Source organism: Perca flavescens, chromosome 2 (assembly GCF_004354835.1).
Source record: "Perca flavescens isolate YP-PL-M2 chromosome 2, PFLA_1.0, whole genome shotgun sequence".
Lineage (NCBI taxonomy): Eukaryota > Metazoa > Chordata > Actinopteri > Perciformes > Percidae > Perca > Perca flavescens.
Genome location: NC_041332.1, coordinates 23,071,166 through 23,085,738, shown reverse-complemented (window position 1 = coordinate 23,085,738; position 14,573 = coordinate 23,071,166). Strand labels below are relative to the sequence as shown.

The following is a 14,573-nucleotide window of genomic DNA, read 5'->3' as shown; positions in this document are numbered from 1 at the left end:
CAACAGAACTTCTCAAGATTGTTGCTGACATGAAGAGTCATGTCTGCCTACAAATTAATGTTTTAAAACATAGACAACATAATAAACTTTGAAAACAAAAATGAATAGGATTTTTAGTAAGAAGAGGTGTGAAGTAAGTAATGAATGCCAATTAAAAAACCCTAACCCTAACCCTTTTGGGTCTAATTTAAAGTTTTACAATACTAAGAATTTATAAGCAATGTAAAGTAATGAATTTATTCACTTAACTTTGAAAAATGGCATAATATTGTATAGTAAAATACATTTTCAAAATGTATGAAAAAATTTGAATTTCTTGTGGTGTCACATATCATTACAGGTTAAAATTTGTAAATTATATTATACAGAAATGTATTCTGTTTTGTGACCTTATAGGACTATTAGTTGAAATACAGCAACAAAGTAGTGACATAAAATAATTATGTAAAAAGATGAATGGGGATTTTGATTTATAATGAATGAATGAAAGCAACTCAGAAAGGTTGGTAAATGAAAGTACTGAAAGTCAAAGTAAAAAGAGAGATTCATACAAAATGAGTGACAATTATAAAAAATAAACCAGCAATAAATCTACACAATTTAACAAAGAACAAACTAATTATGTTGTTTGTCAAAAGATCAAAGAATCGGTCAAAATGAATTCTTTTTATACTTTATATTATTACCACAAAACATAATTCTCAAGATAAGATGATATTCTAACACAAATACCTTGGAAATCAATGCAATTGTGAGTGGATTTGAATAAAAAGTATTATTTTGACCTTCATTTATGATTAATAAAAAAAGCTCAGAGAAAATGGGTAAAACTTTGTAATAACCATCATTAATAAATGGTTAATTAATAGTTAGTTAAACTTTAAATAATAGTTATGTTACTAAATTATTGCATTACTATTAATTTGCTAACATTATTAATTATCATTTCTTTGTTTGTTAACAGTAAAATAACTGTGAACTTAAATTTGTTTTACAATCAATTTACCATTTATTCCTGATGGTTATTATAAAGTTTTACCAGAAAGGGTAATGGGTGGGAGAAAGTCAGTGGGGTTTGGAGTGAGGGGAAGGCAGAGTATATCAGCCATAGCATAGCTGCCAATAACAAACATGTAACTATACACAGGTTAGTAGAGCAAAATAAAAGAGCGAGGTTAATCCAAATGGAAAGTAGCATATATCAATCAGTGCATCTTTCAGCACATTTGTAAACTAATACTTTACAACCTTTATGACCAGTAACCTTATGTCAATCAAGTGAAGTGACTTTAATTTACTGTGTTGTACTGGGAAAATAAATATACAATATATACTTAATTCATATAGACTATAACTAACTATATTTGCACCCTCATTACAAACACCAACGATTGAAAATGGATTGTAAAATGTCTAAAATGCATGCATATACAAAACAACAGAGCTCAGCTTACATTTCTTGTCACTCCTCTCACTCTGCAAGATAAAAAAGCATAGTTAGTTACAAACTAATTATGATATTGTTCTATACAGTACTGTATCAAGTACATTTTATTCACCTCATCATCTGCATCTTGGTCTGAATCAGACTCCTAAAGGGAATCATAAAACAGAGAGAAGGAAAACAATGCAGTTACTGCACCTAAAAATAACGTCCGATTGTTAAACAAATACAAACTGAGATGTACTGAAACTAACCTTTGAGTATGTTGGGAGAGTGATGTTAAGGTTGCAGATAGCATTGTGGTTAAGAGCACGATACGTGCGTGGTTCTTTGGTGAAGGACAAGCGACCACATGGCTCTTGTGCTGTGTCTCTGATCTGTTCATTAATTAAAACAACAATTTAGTCTATTGATTACATATATTTGTATATACACATATCTTAATTTCTAAATCTCTGAGTAAATAAGTAAATATTTTAGAAGTAGTCATACTTTGATGAAGAGGGCCAGTCTGTTCTCTTTGAAGGCAAAAAAGCTGAACACATGGTGCTGTCCACTTTTGGTAAGAGGCACCAGGTTTCCAAAGCAGTCAGCAAATATGGGTTTTCCCTCCAGCACCTGTGTGTGGATATGAGAGCCGTTTTCATGATAAAAAAAAACAATTATGTATTCAAATCTTAAAAAACAGTGTTCTCAGAATGTTTAAAGGACACAAACTATATTAATAAAAACCAGTTGGTAGGCGGTATCTGCATTAACCTCTTTCTGTGTCCCTTAAGATATCCACCAACTTCCCTCTTTACTACACTTTTCCCATAATATTCTTCTTTCCTTATTTATAAGGCTAAAATGTGGCTACAGATTAATTCAGCATTACTTCTCTCATTTGTATGCTCACTCCCCTTTAGATGAACCCATTCTCATACTCTTATTTATTCCCCATCATTACACTGCACCTCAACATCTCGGCTACGGGCAACTTCAGTGAAGTTCTCTTGTTGCTCTAGGGTCTTGTCCATCTTGTCGTCCGTCATGCAGAAACAGCGCAGACGGGCCTCAATGGGGTCAAGTGTCTTAGCAAAAATGACAAACTTGGCCATGTATGGAACACAGATGATCTCTCTGTACAGCTGAGAGCCAAAACTAACAGACTCCTGGATCTGTCTGCAGTCTATCAGCCAGAACCTAGGAGTATAAATGGCACATTTAGTTGAATCACTTACATAAAGAAAAGGAGTAAATTAAAGTGTTAAACGCCTATGTGAAGTATATTTGACTCCTCATTAAAAAATGTAGGAAGAATTTACCTCGCTGACACGTTTGTAGTGAAGGACACACATTGGTTAACAAAGGTGAGAGGCGTGGAGCCAGTAATGTCCTCCCATTGGGCAGGAGTAGTTCCACCTGAAACACAGACCCATGATTTTTTACCCAACCTGTCATGTCTGTTCACTCTTTTTTTTGTATTTATAGAAAAGAAAAATTATGACAGGATTTCGCGATCGAAGCATGCATTGATGGAGTATTTATTTTGACTAGTCTACATCACCACAATCAGCTAGTGGTAGCTGATAATGCACTGTGATGTGTTCATTTTTATTTTATAGTTTACTAATGTTGATGATAATTGATTATTCAAATTACTTACCTGTAATGCTGCAAAGCAAACGTAAGGTGGGGGTCTCCCCACTGTACACTCCGCTTGACCCGTCACTATTGGAGCTCTTGGGAATAGGGATTGTCATGGTAATTGGTTTGTGGAACTTCCTCCTTCTTGGCTCCAATGTGACAATTGAGCTGAATGTGGCTTTGTTACCAAGAACCTTTCTTACCACCTCAACATCAATGGGCTGAGCCTGGGACAAAGTACAAAATGTATCAACATAAATGTATTAGTTGCTAAAACTTTGATTCATGTCCGGCCAAGAAATGTACTGTTCGTACCTGTAGCCCAACTCTGATCTTCTTGGTGAGGGCTCCTTCAGGGAAGACAGCCTGGACCTGGGGCACAAGAGTGCTACTGAGTACCCCACCCTCTGGTCCAATCAAATGACTGTCCTGCTTTATGCGTGACACCACCGCAAAATACTGTGGGAAGTCTCGGGTGATGATGCGGCATATTCTTTTCTTTTCAAGCTCCTCTGGGGAATCAAGTTCTGTGAAGATCAAAAATATTTAGCATAAATACCCTAGGAGCAGTGAATTGTGTGAAGTTTGGAGAATGACATTTCAGGTGTACGATTATTTCAGTTTCTCCTTTATCCATTACTTTCCCTAGTTTCTGCTTCCCATTATTATCCCATCAGTGTAATCTAAATGGTAAGTCTGGCCTGCTTCACTAATCTACATTGGCCTGTATTAAGGCTTACTTTGATCATATTATGGATCTAAGTATCTGTTCTGTTGGTTTTCATGCATTGTTTGCATGATAAAACGCTGTGATGTAAAATATCAAAACCTATTACCAACCCTTGGTTAGCTTATCACAGTCTAGTTAGGATCCCTTACTTTCATCCATGCCGTTAAGTATCTGGTTCAGTTCCTCTTCAGTGAAGTCACAGTGGTGTTCCCTCCAGCTCTCTCCTGTCTCACTTCTCAAGATCACTAGCTCTCGCTCTGTTCCCCGCAGGGCTGCAAAATGGGGGATCTCCACAATCACAGGCCTAAAAGGATGACAAGGTAAAGTCAAACACAAATTGAAATTAAGAGTGCATTTGTGGTAAAAGTTTGACAGAGCTGGCTTCATTAGAGATACTGTAATATGATGTTGGGGTTGATTTATGCATGAAAAGAAAGAAACAAAACAAATAGGAACACAAAATTCAAATTTGTGTGTAAAAACATCAGCTGCATTACATGCCTAGTAGAACAAACATATTCATGAAAAAGTCATTTAAAAAATATTTCAACAAAAAGAGAAAATCCATTCCACATCAGGAGCAGAATCTACAAGAAACAAGTCTGGGGATTGATACTACAGACTGAGGAAAGCATGGGGATAACACAACAACACAAGACAACAGGTCTGGTGGTTTCAGACAAAGGCTTGCACTTTTATAGTACCAAGAAAAAAGGAAGTAACAAAATAAAAGATAAAAAAAAAAAATGTTACTCATAAATATCTTATGGAAAACTCAAAGAAATCTCAGGTGGACACAGTGGAAAAATATGGGTGAGTATGTGATCACTTCCAGAATGGTAGGGTGTCCCCCAACCATAGTCCTACCCGAGGAACTTGGTTCCTGGAGGACCCAGCTGCAGGATGCGACTGACCAGGCTCTCACCCTCATTTAGAGGGGGTGGAGCTGTGGGAAGGTGGAGCTTACTGATCCATGCGCAGCACAGAGAGGGAATGAAGAAGAACATATGAACACACCACACAACAGTGTAAACACACTCACACAAGACAATACACACACAAACTCAAGCACACACTTACCCCAGGAACTGGGCTCCAGTGGGTCCCACTTCAATGATGCGACCAGCCAGCCCCTCACCCTCCACCATAGGGGGCATAGAGGCCAGACGGTGTCTCTTCACCAGCCTGCATGTCACCCGAGTGGGTGCAGAACACTTTCTTGGTGGCACAATGATTCGCAGGCCATTGTGACGGCAACCACGCATGGCCCCGCCCCTGGCATCTACCATGAAGCTGACCAGGAAGCTGAAGAAGAGGGTCCGGCAAGATGTCACATAAATTGTTTTTTAAGATTAGTGGTTAATAAATGTAATACCTTGGCACAGATGTTAAATCTGTTGACTATGAGCCTCCATGCAGACAATATTAAAGTAAGAAGGAACCATTTTAATGACCCCATTCAGTACTCATATAACAACAAGCATATCTCAGCAGATAATAATAATTTCATTTCATTTCATTCCAGCCTTTTCTCCAGTTTCATTCCACTCAAAATGTAATTTGCAAGCCAGGCAAGCAAGAGGAGGGCATTGATCAAGATTATTTCTAGATAATCTTGTATGTCAGGGAGCAAATAGATATTAACTATTAACAAGTAATAAGTTCTTACAGTAATACTCAAGGTTTCTGTAAATGAAAAGTTAGCACATATTAACTTAAATATGTCTATAGTCAAAATGCAACTGTACTCCTGTTTGAGTAACATTTGCTGTTTTCGGAATTTGAGCAGATGCTCAAGATTAAAGGAGTCAGATCTGCATCAAGAATAAAAAACTTGATTGCGACATCTCTAGTAAACAAAACCTGGACATGTAAAGTCGTGCATTATGAAATCATGCGGACAGATAGTATGGTAATGAGAAGATCATTTAATAGTGAATGAGAAAAAAAGTACGGGCACAGAGGAGAGAAGAACGAGAGAGTAGCAAAAACAAAGAATAAAGAGTATCACCTGCTGTTGTCATGGTCTAGGCACGGAGAGGAACGGCTAGAAGCAAAATACAACACACACACACACACACACACACACACACACACACACACACACACACACACACACACACACACACACACACACACACACCCACACACACACACACACACACACACACACACACACACACACACACACACACACACACACACACACACACACACAGCCAACACAAGAGAGTGCACAAAGAGGCAACAAGGCAATGAACAAAAAGAGAAAAAGAATAGGTAAATGTGAGAAAAACCTGACCAGAGACAGAAAAGACACAGCAACAAAGATAAAAGAATAAAAATATAGAAAACCTGGACGTGAAGGAGTGAAAAATTAAAATTGATTTAGATGTGACTCATACACTCCTGATAGTAAACAAAAGCATGTGAAAGATGGAGTCTCCATTTCAAGAATAAATGCACATCTTTAGTGTCACTTTTACACCAGGGAACGGTGTAAATGTTTGTGTGAGTGTGTGTGTGTGTGTGTGTGTGTGTGTGTGTGTGTGTGTGTGTTTGTGTGTGTGTATACCCAGAATGTAGCAGACTGGAGGATAGCACCACATTATCAAGGTGCTCAGCACCCCAGCTCAGACGGAACGAGTCCTTATCGTGCTCTCTAGACAGTGCTGACACCTATAGACCAACAAACAGGCCAGTTGGAGTCACAAAAGCCTAAACCAACAAAATGACAACCATACACTATTTGTATGCTTTGTCCTCACCTGGTGGCTTGTAAGCATGTCTTCGATGAGAACTCCCTCTCTCTGATGGAAACTTTGGTGAATGTGTTGCGGCCTGTTGTGAAAAAGGAGGTTGGATTTCAGGTTGGAGTGTCTTTATATGTTACAGCCTGGTTGTGTGTTTGCATCATGGCAGGCCGGTCAACGGCAGTGGATGACAGTACGGGCAATGTGTCATCACCTGCTTTACACCTGTGCTGTCATTTGTTACGTTTTTGTTAAGTGTGAGTATGTACTGTATGTATTGTTCGTGACCTGTCCAGGTTGTGGCTCATGTAGCTGAAGCCGTCCAAGTAGTGTCCTGGCAGAGAGTCATCTCCCAGCTCTCTGAGATCCTCCGCTCTCAGATACTCTCCTCCATCACCTGTCATAGTGTCCTCACCTAAGAAACAAAGATTTGCCATTTGATATATTGCATAGAAAGAAAGAAACTAAGAAATGAGAAACAAAAATTGTCCACCTGGCCAGGACGTTTTGCATCTTTTATGACTGTACTGTATTTATTCAAACATGTCCACAGTTCTGCTGCTTGTATTTTCCATCTCAGCTCATTGAACCATTTTAAAACTTCCAGTCTTGGCGGAGGGGGAGGACTTGCAACATACCAGCTGTGATTTGAACGCGAGATAATTTTCTCCTTGGTTGGATTTGCAGTTTTCACTCATCAGAACACACCGTATTACTTTACATCATGCATGAGAGCCCTGTAGTAGGACTCACAAAATGCATCTGCAATTTGCGAGGTACAATCTTTTCTCAAACACGACGCCACTATTTGCGATCTACGTCTGAGCAGTGCTCGCAAATTGCTTTTGTGAAACGGTTCACTTGACAACCTTGGTGAAAATAGATTTTTGTATGTCATCATAACTTAGTCAGTTCATTCCTCAATTATCTATAATTATCATAACTGTCATGGTCATATCAACAGCCCCACACATTTCATACAGTTAGTTTCCACCATTGCATTAAAACCAGTCAATTCTGATTACAACCAATAAACAACGAGATGTTAGATCATGGAAAGGTCTTCTTATCTAAAATCTGGTATATAAACCACACAACAACAAATATCAGCCATATAAAGACTCTCTAGAGGCAGGCTCTCTGGGGATCGGATTTTGGAGTAAAAGACTAGAGACAAAATTCATTGTTTTAGCAAAAAGTAAATGCATTACTGAACACTACCAATATGTCACACCGATTGGTCACAAGAACACAAATAAAGTCCACAACAAGCTGGCAGAGCAGGGCATACATTTTGCAGTACCTTCCAGCTCCACAGACATCTCAGATAATGGCTCGTCTTCCAACCTCAAAGCTATGAAAGATACAGCTTTAAGGCCCACAGCTACATCACCCACAATACACAGCTCTTTATATTACTGAACAACGGAAAAGAGAGCTAGCATGTGTTGTTGAAGGTCAGTTTTGAGTTATAGTATCTGTAGCCTAAAAAACGCTGACAGTACAGTACACAGTAAGTTCTTTGTTGTTTGCTTTCTCTGTTAACTCACCTTCTTCATCAGACACATCAAGGATCTCAGTCATGGTCTCAGGAACATTGAGCTTGTGTTTCTCTGTGACCGTCTGATGTGACCCCCATTCACAGTCATGGACAAACAACCAAATTAGAGAAAAGTTCATTAGGTTTTCTGGAAAATTTAGGACAAAACATCCTGATTCTTGAGGTACCACAAACTTACCGTTGTGGTAGTGATGACCTCCTCAGTGACGACTTTCAGTGTGTCCACTACAGAGATGTAACCCAGACGTCTGGCAATAGACAGAGCAGTGTTTCCATTCTAACAGGAAGACAGAGATAGTGTTAATGTGACAAAAAAACGTACTTTCTTTCTTTTCTTTTAAAAAAAACATTGCTTATTAATGTGAAGAGAGTAAATCATTTCTTTTCTTCTTACCACTGTAGTAGCATTGGGATTGGCACCATGTTGTAGCAACATATTGATAATATGTGTATTCCCTTGTTGTGCTGCCTGGTGAAGGGGTGTGTATCCATTCTGTAGAACAACATATTTTATATATCTAAATTAAAAGAGACTTAAACTGTATTATGGCTTGTGCTTTATTTTACAGTTTAAATTGATCAGCGTTTCTACACATTAAGTTTAAAATTTGAAGTCTACCTTGGTTTTGGCGTTGACGCTGGCACCTTGCTGTAACAAGAAGTTCACCATCTTGGCATTGCCATAGTGACATGCCACTATGAGAGGGGTGTATCCGAGCTGGAGCATAGAGAGAATGAGGAGGTGATACAGAGAGAATTTTTTTTCCAATTGTGTCTGCTTTGTTTTTGAAGAAGCTGTGTATAGCAACATAGATCAAAGCCCTCTGAATGATGTAGATGTATGATGTAGACACTGCCATGCTTGTATAAAGACAGCAGGTGGCAGATATGCTGAATTTGTATGTACAGTATGTGTTACGATTTGTGATTTAGTGAGATTGTCATGAGTAGTGAGATTCCTCACATTTAAAAAGCAGCCAGTAAAACACAATCTCTTGCGGTGAATGCACATAAAATAAGATACATAATACACCAGGGGATTCCCATTAATTAGCCAGCGGGTGTAATTCCAAGATGTTCTACAGTAGGACTTCTACATAGAAATTAAAAACAAATCTTTGTCTTCACTTCCATAAATTCACATCATTGGTGACTAGTTTGTGTCTGTGTATGCCTTTTAGTGTGTTTGTGTGTACATTCACGAGTGTGTACCTTAGTTTGCTGATCCAAGTTGGCATCATGCTTGGCCACTACTTCTGCTGCATTGAGTCTGTCTTCTTGGGCTGCGAGATGCAGAGGCGTCAGTCCGGTCTGTAACATACAGAGCACAGAGTTGTCTTAGTGTTGTGTGTCTATCTGTGTGTGTAACTACTTAGGTGAAACACATGATTTGTAAACTATACATGTTATTGGTATGTGGGGCACTACAGAAAAAAACTGTAATTCAATCCCTTTTGCATATTCTGAATGGTTGCAAGATTAAGGACATACGATTCAATTCTTATGTCCTATGAAAATATAAGATCTAATGGTGCCACCTGCATCCTTAGTAATAGATGCAGTGTCTAATTACCAAAGTCAACCAAAGTATTAAAATGCGTCTGTGTTTGTGTGTGACCTTGGTGGCTGTGTTGACGTGAGCTCCTTTGCCCAGCAGCAGGCTGGCCATCTCAGCATGCCCTTCCTGGACTGCCAGGTGTAGAGGGCTGACTCCCTGCTTGGTCAGAACGTTGGTCTCTGCTCCATACTGCAGCAGTGCTAATGCGATGTTCGTCTGGTTCTTTTTGGCTGCAATGTGGAGAGGAGTGTAGCCATTCTGGAAAGGGAGGAAGGTGAACAGTTAGATGCTATATTGCATATTGTTGCATATTGATGATATATATTATTGATACTATCAACAACATCACTCCATATGGTTAAAAAAATCTAAAATATCAAGAATATCTCAGGTTTTGGTATCAGCTCCTAAAAATCAAAGGACTTCTTAGCATCACTCTCCAGCTCTTGGTGTCACTACTATAATTAATAAGATCTTGCAGTAAGCTGAAGAAAACGGTTCACCTAAAAAGTAAAATGCAGTGCTTGATCACAAAATAGCTGCTAAAGCAGAATGCATCACATATTGTGCAAGTGTCTGAAGTACTGTTCTTCTTTAAAATCCTTTGTCTAACCTTTGCAGTAGCATAAGGCGATGCCCCTTTATCCAGCAGCAGCAGAGCTACTTCTTGGTTGTCATAATGAGCAGCCACATGTAGCGGAGTCAGGCCATTCTGTAAGAGGAAGCATTTTAATTAATAATTAGTATTTCTGTTATGGAACAATGTACGTTTATGATTTTGTTGTTTTTCTCTTCCTGTGTACAACAATTATTTTCTACCCTATAATGAGGCTATTTCAGAGACACAATTGTCCTGGAATAACCTCACACCTTTTCTCTATTATGTTCCATAGTATTTGAGTGTATAAATAATCCCGATTTTCGAGTCACCTTGCCAGCATCATCAGGGAGAGCTTTACGTTGAAGGAGAAGTTTTGCTACATCGAGGCTTCCATACTTAGCTGCTACATGTAACGGAGTGAATCCTTTCTGTGGAGGAAAAAAGGGAAAAGTTTGTTTCAAACCTGCATATTCAAACTGTTTAACTGGATATTTGTGAGCCTAAATAAAAATCTGTTTGTTTGATCAGGTATGTGTTGGTGTGCATCATGTTCTATCCTCTGCTCACCTTCGTGGCCAGTGAGTGTGAGGCTCCGGCCTCCAGCAGCACGGCAGCAGTCTCTACCTGGCCCTCCCGGGCCGAAATATGGAGGGGAGTGTAGCCATTGGTGGTGGCAGCATCTGGATGAGCCATGTGCTGCAGCAGCAACTGGACAATATCAGTTTTCCCCAAACGGGACGAAATGTGGAGGGGAGTCTGGTCCTCCTGTGGTTGAGGGATGAAAAGGCAGAGAGACCGTTTGAAACAATTGTATTAGAAAAGATCCACACACAGTAGCCAGAGCTGAGGCAGGCGACATGACCCATGAGTATGTGTGGATGAAATATTGCTTATTTATGATAAACAGAGGAAACAGTGATTAACTCTGTTGATGCGACAGATGACTCACCCTGGCTATAGCATCAACCAATGCTCCATTCCTCAGCAAACAGCGAACCACTTCCATCTGACCTGCTCGTGCTGCCATGTGGAGAGCTGTCTCACCACGCTGATATGCAAAGACAGAACATTTATGAGGGTTATGATGCTGTGCTGAATGAAACACTCACGATTTCTAAAAATACCTGCTTCTGTAGGTTGTTGCATTAGAAAAACTGATGGTGGAAAAAATACTAAAACTACTGTTTACTTTATTGCCTTATGTATTTCTGACTACTGACTATAGAGAGCTGAATAAACTATTTGTCAGTACTCACAATGTTACGGACGTCAGGAGATGCTCCATTCTGCAGCAGAAGTAAAACGATGTTGAGGTGGCCCATGAAGGCAGCTACATGGATGGGAGTCAGACCAGACTAGAAACAGCGAGAGAGAGAGAGAAAGAGAGAGAGAGAGAGAGAGAGAGAGAGAGAGAGAAAGAGGCAGGAATATGAGCATAAAATGCAAAGTTCCTTACAGAAAAGTGTTCCGTATTTACAGGTGCTGTTCTGAGAAAGTGTCTTACCTCAGTAATGGCCTGGATGGAGGCGCCATATTTGACCAACAGTTCCATCACCTTCACCCTGTTCTTCTTACAAGCGATATGGAGAGGAGTGAAACCATTCTGGTAGAGAGAGAAAAACAGAAATAGACAGACGTAATGAGGCAGTAAAGAATTGTATATTGGTAAATTATCACTTAATTTAAAGTATGACTATATGTCTTCTTTTACACTCTTGATTAATGGTCTCACATCTTACTGAAGAGAATGATGCTGTTTTACTATGTTCAATTTGACAGGCATTATAGGATTCAAAAGCACTCTGTATTGTCTGAACATGGTTATGTATACCTGCATGTGTATATACTGTATTTGTGAGTATGTGTTGATAGCTACTTTGTGCTTGTACAGATGTTATTTCCTGTGAATCCCTACCAATGCTCTGACATTGGGATTGGCCTTCTTGTCCAGCAGAAGCTTGGTGACTCTGTAGTGGCCGCAGTGAGCTGCGACGTGCAGCGCTGTGAGGTAGTCCAGTGTGACATCATCAACAGGCGCCTTGTGCTGCAGCAGGAGTTTAACACACTCTATGTGGTCTCCCTGGGCTGACATATGCAGTGGGGACAGTCCGTTCTGATGGTGCATGGGTAGGTGCAAAAAGTCAGAAAAAGTATTTACATTGAAGAGATGGCAGAAATGAGAAGCTAAAGAATGAGGAAACACAGGTACAGTATACTGTGTGCTTTTCAATTGAAATACTACTGAAAGCCTGATGTTTTTTTATTGTATCACAACTATGTCCTGGAGCAAAAATACACATTAATTTAGTGGTAGGAAAAACTCTGGGGTATGCTGATCCGGTAATGGCACAGCCATACAATACCTTGGTTCTGGCTAAGATGGGAGCTCCTCTCTCCAGCAGGATTTCAAGTGCTGGGTCATGACCACTCCTGGCTGCACAGTGCAGGGGGGTCAGCCCATCCTGCGGGACAATCACACATGCATAGACGAAGGCACAAAACGCATAAATATACACAAAGTGTAGACATTAATCCAGTCTGTTTCGACAATAGAGGCAATCCAAAATTGGTTGGTAGACCATTAGGCAGTCGCTAGGGGATTACTGCAGAATTGTGACAATCATATATATATATATATATATATATATATATATATATATATATATATATATATATATATATATATATATATATATATATATATATAAGAGTCTCACCCTGGTTTTAGCATCTATCTGAGCCCCTCGGTCCAACAGCAGGGCCACCATGTTGGTGTTGCCTCTCTTGGAGGCCACATGGAGAGGCGTTATCCCATTCTGACAAGGCAGGCAAAAAAACAAAAGAAAGTTAACTTTACCACAAATACTCATACTCACTAATCAATTTACACAGCTGACATTAAAACATAATTCCAATGCAACATCACATAGAAAGTCCTACAATCTGTTTTAATAATAATTTAGTTTGTATGGTTAAAATCCTTCTGAGTTGAGGGCAATAATATACAGTTAAATCACTAACTACCCAACTGCATTTAATGAAACTGAAACTTCGTGGACCAATCTCAAGAAAGCAATGCAGCTGAAAACATGCAAAAACAAATGCAACCTTGCAACAGGCTAAGGGAAAATGCAGTTATTAAAGACTAAGATTAAAATGGAAAGTTCTATGGTATATGGTAAAAAGTAAACACACTCTAAAAACACAAATGTTTTAATAGAAATTCTTAATTTGTTAAGTGAAAATGGGGCGATACCCTGGCTGTGAAGTCCACAGCGGCTCCTCTGTTCAGCAACAGGGTGGAGACATTCACGTTACCATAGTGAGCCGCGATGTGCAGAGGGGTAAACCCACTCTGTTTGAGACAGACAAGGAAAGAGGGAAGGAGAGAGTGAGAGGGAAAGGAAAGATAGGTTAGAAGACACAAAAAATGAAGAAAGAGAAGATTGGTTGAAACAACAGGTGAGGAAAAAGGAAAACAGTTGCAAGAGAAGAGCAAAGTAAGATGAAATGAGACTAAAGAAAGAATAAAAGAAAAAAGAATGACAGAAAGAAAGATCAGATTTTGCCGTGGCAGATACAGGAAAGAAACCTGACTCTACTGAAGCTGTGCAACGATGAGGCAGCATGCTGAAAAAAGAAACTAGACACATCGGTGTAAGAAGCATAAAAAAATGAGCATACCCCAAAATAGCACAGGCAATACATAATGCATGCAAAACCCCTGTAATTCTGCCATGCTTGCTAAAAATAAATGGTGAAAAAAAATCAAATAAACTGAAACTCAAAACTGAAATAAACAAAGCAACCACACACTGTGTATCTGCTTGGACGGACAAATGGACATTTATATATAAGCCATAATATCTACAGTACACAGCTGTAGGTGGGTTTACTCCTTACCTTCCCATTCTGATAGACATGGTGCAATTTAATTAAGAAACAGAGTTAACTTAAAGATCAACAACGTGTTTCAGAGAGGTAAAACAATGCTATCAACATGCTATGAAGTATACATGCTGTAGGTTATGCAGAGAAAAGGCAGTAAATAAAAAAAATCGAAGTTTGATTGGAATGGTATCATTTTTTCAGTCAAGTATCAAAATCTGTAACGCTAATTCATTTTAAAGAGAATTTAAAGAAATGAAAAACAATCTTGAATTAAAATGCCATAAACTAAAATTCTCTGGGTTCTATGAATACAACACAATGTCTGTTGCTGTCAGCCATGCAGGAGTGTGTAGCACAGCATAGTCACCTGCATGCGTTCATACTAATGGTACATAATTCTGACATG

General features: G+C 39.0%; 1 protein-coding gene across 1 annotated transcript in view; it reads right to left on the bottom strand.

The window, feature by feature from the left end:
- Positions 1 to 14,573, bottom strand: part of ank2a (ankyrin 2a, neuronal) — a 61,530-nt gene that overhangs the window by 34,320 nt on the left and 12,637 nt on the right. The window contains 27 exon segments of the mRNA XM_028589181.1: positions 1,699 to 1,821; positions 1,937 to 2,062; positions 2,401 to 2,629; positions 2,752 to 2,848; positions 3,093 to 3,300; positions 3,389 to 3,600; positions 3,953 to 4,107; positions 4,884 to 5,108; positions 6,379 to 6,482; positions 6,572 to 6,632; positions 6,812 to 6,971; positions 8,107 to 8,179; positions 8,296 to 8,394; positions 8,512 to 8,610; positions 8,737 to 8,835; positions 9,330 to 9,428; positions 9,736 to 9,933; positions 10,289 to 10,387; positions 10,606 to 10,704; positions 10,844 to 11,041; positions 11,226 to 11,324; positions 11,533 to 11,631; positions 11,781 to 11,879; positions 12,192 to 12,389; positions 12,640 to 12,738; positions 12,994 to 13,092; positions 13,533 to 13,631. Coding sequence (XP_028444982.1) covers positions 1,699 to 1,821; positions 1,937 to 2,062; positions 2,401 to 2,629; positions 2,752 to 2,848; positions 3,093 to 3,300; positions 3,389 to 3,600; positions 3,953 to 4,107; positions 4,884 to 5,108; positions 6,379 to 6,482; positions 6,572 to 6,632; positions 6,812 to 6,971; positions 8,107 to 8,179; positions 8,296 to 8,394; positions 8,512 to 8,610; positions 8,737 to 8,835; positions 9,330 to 9,428; positions 9,736 to 9,933; positions 10,289 to 10,387; positions 10,606 to 10,704; positions 10,844 to 11,041; positions 11,226 to 11,324; positions 11,533 to 11,631; positions 11,781 to 11,879; positions 12,192 to 12,389; positions 12,640 to 12,738; positions 12,994 to 13,092; positions 13,533 to 13,631 — 3,555 coding nt within the window.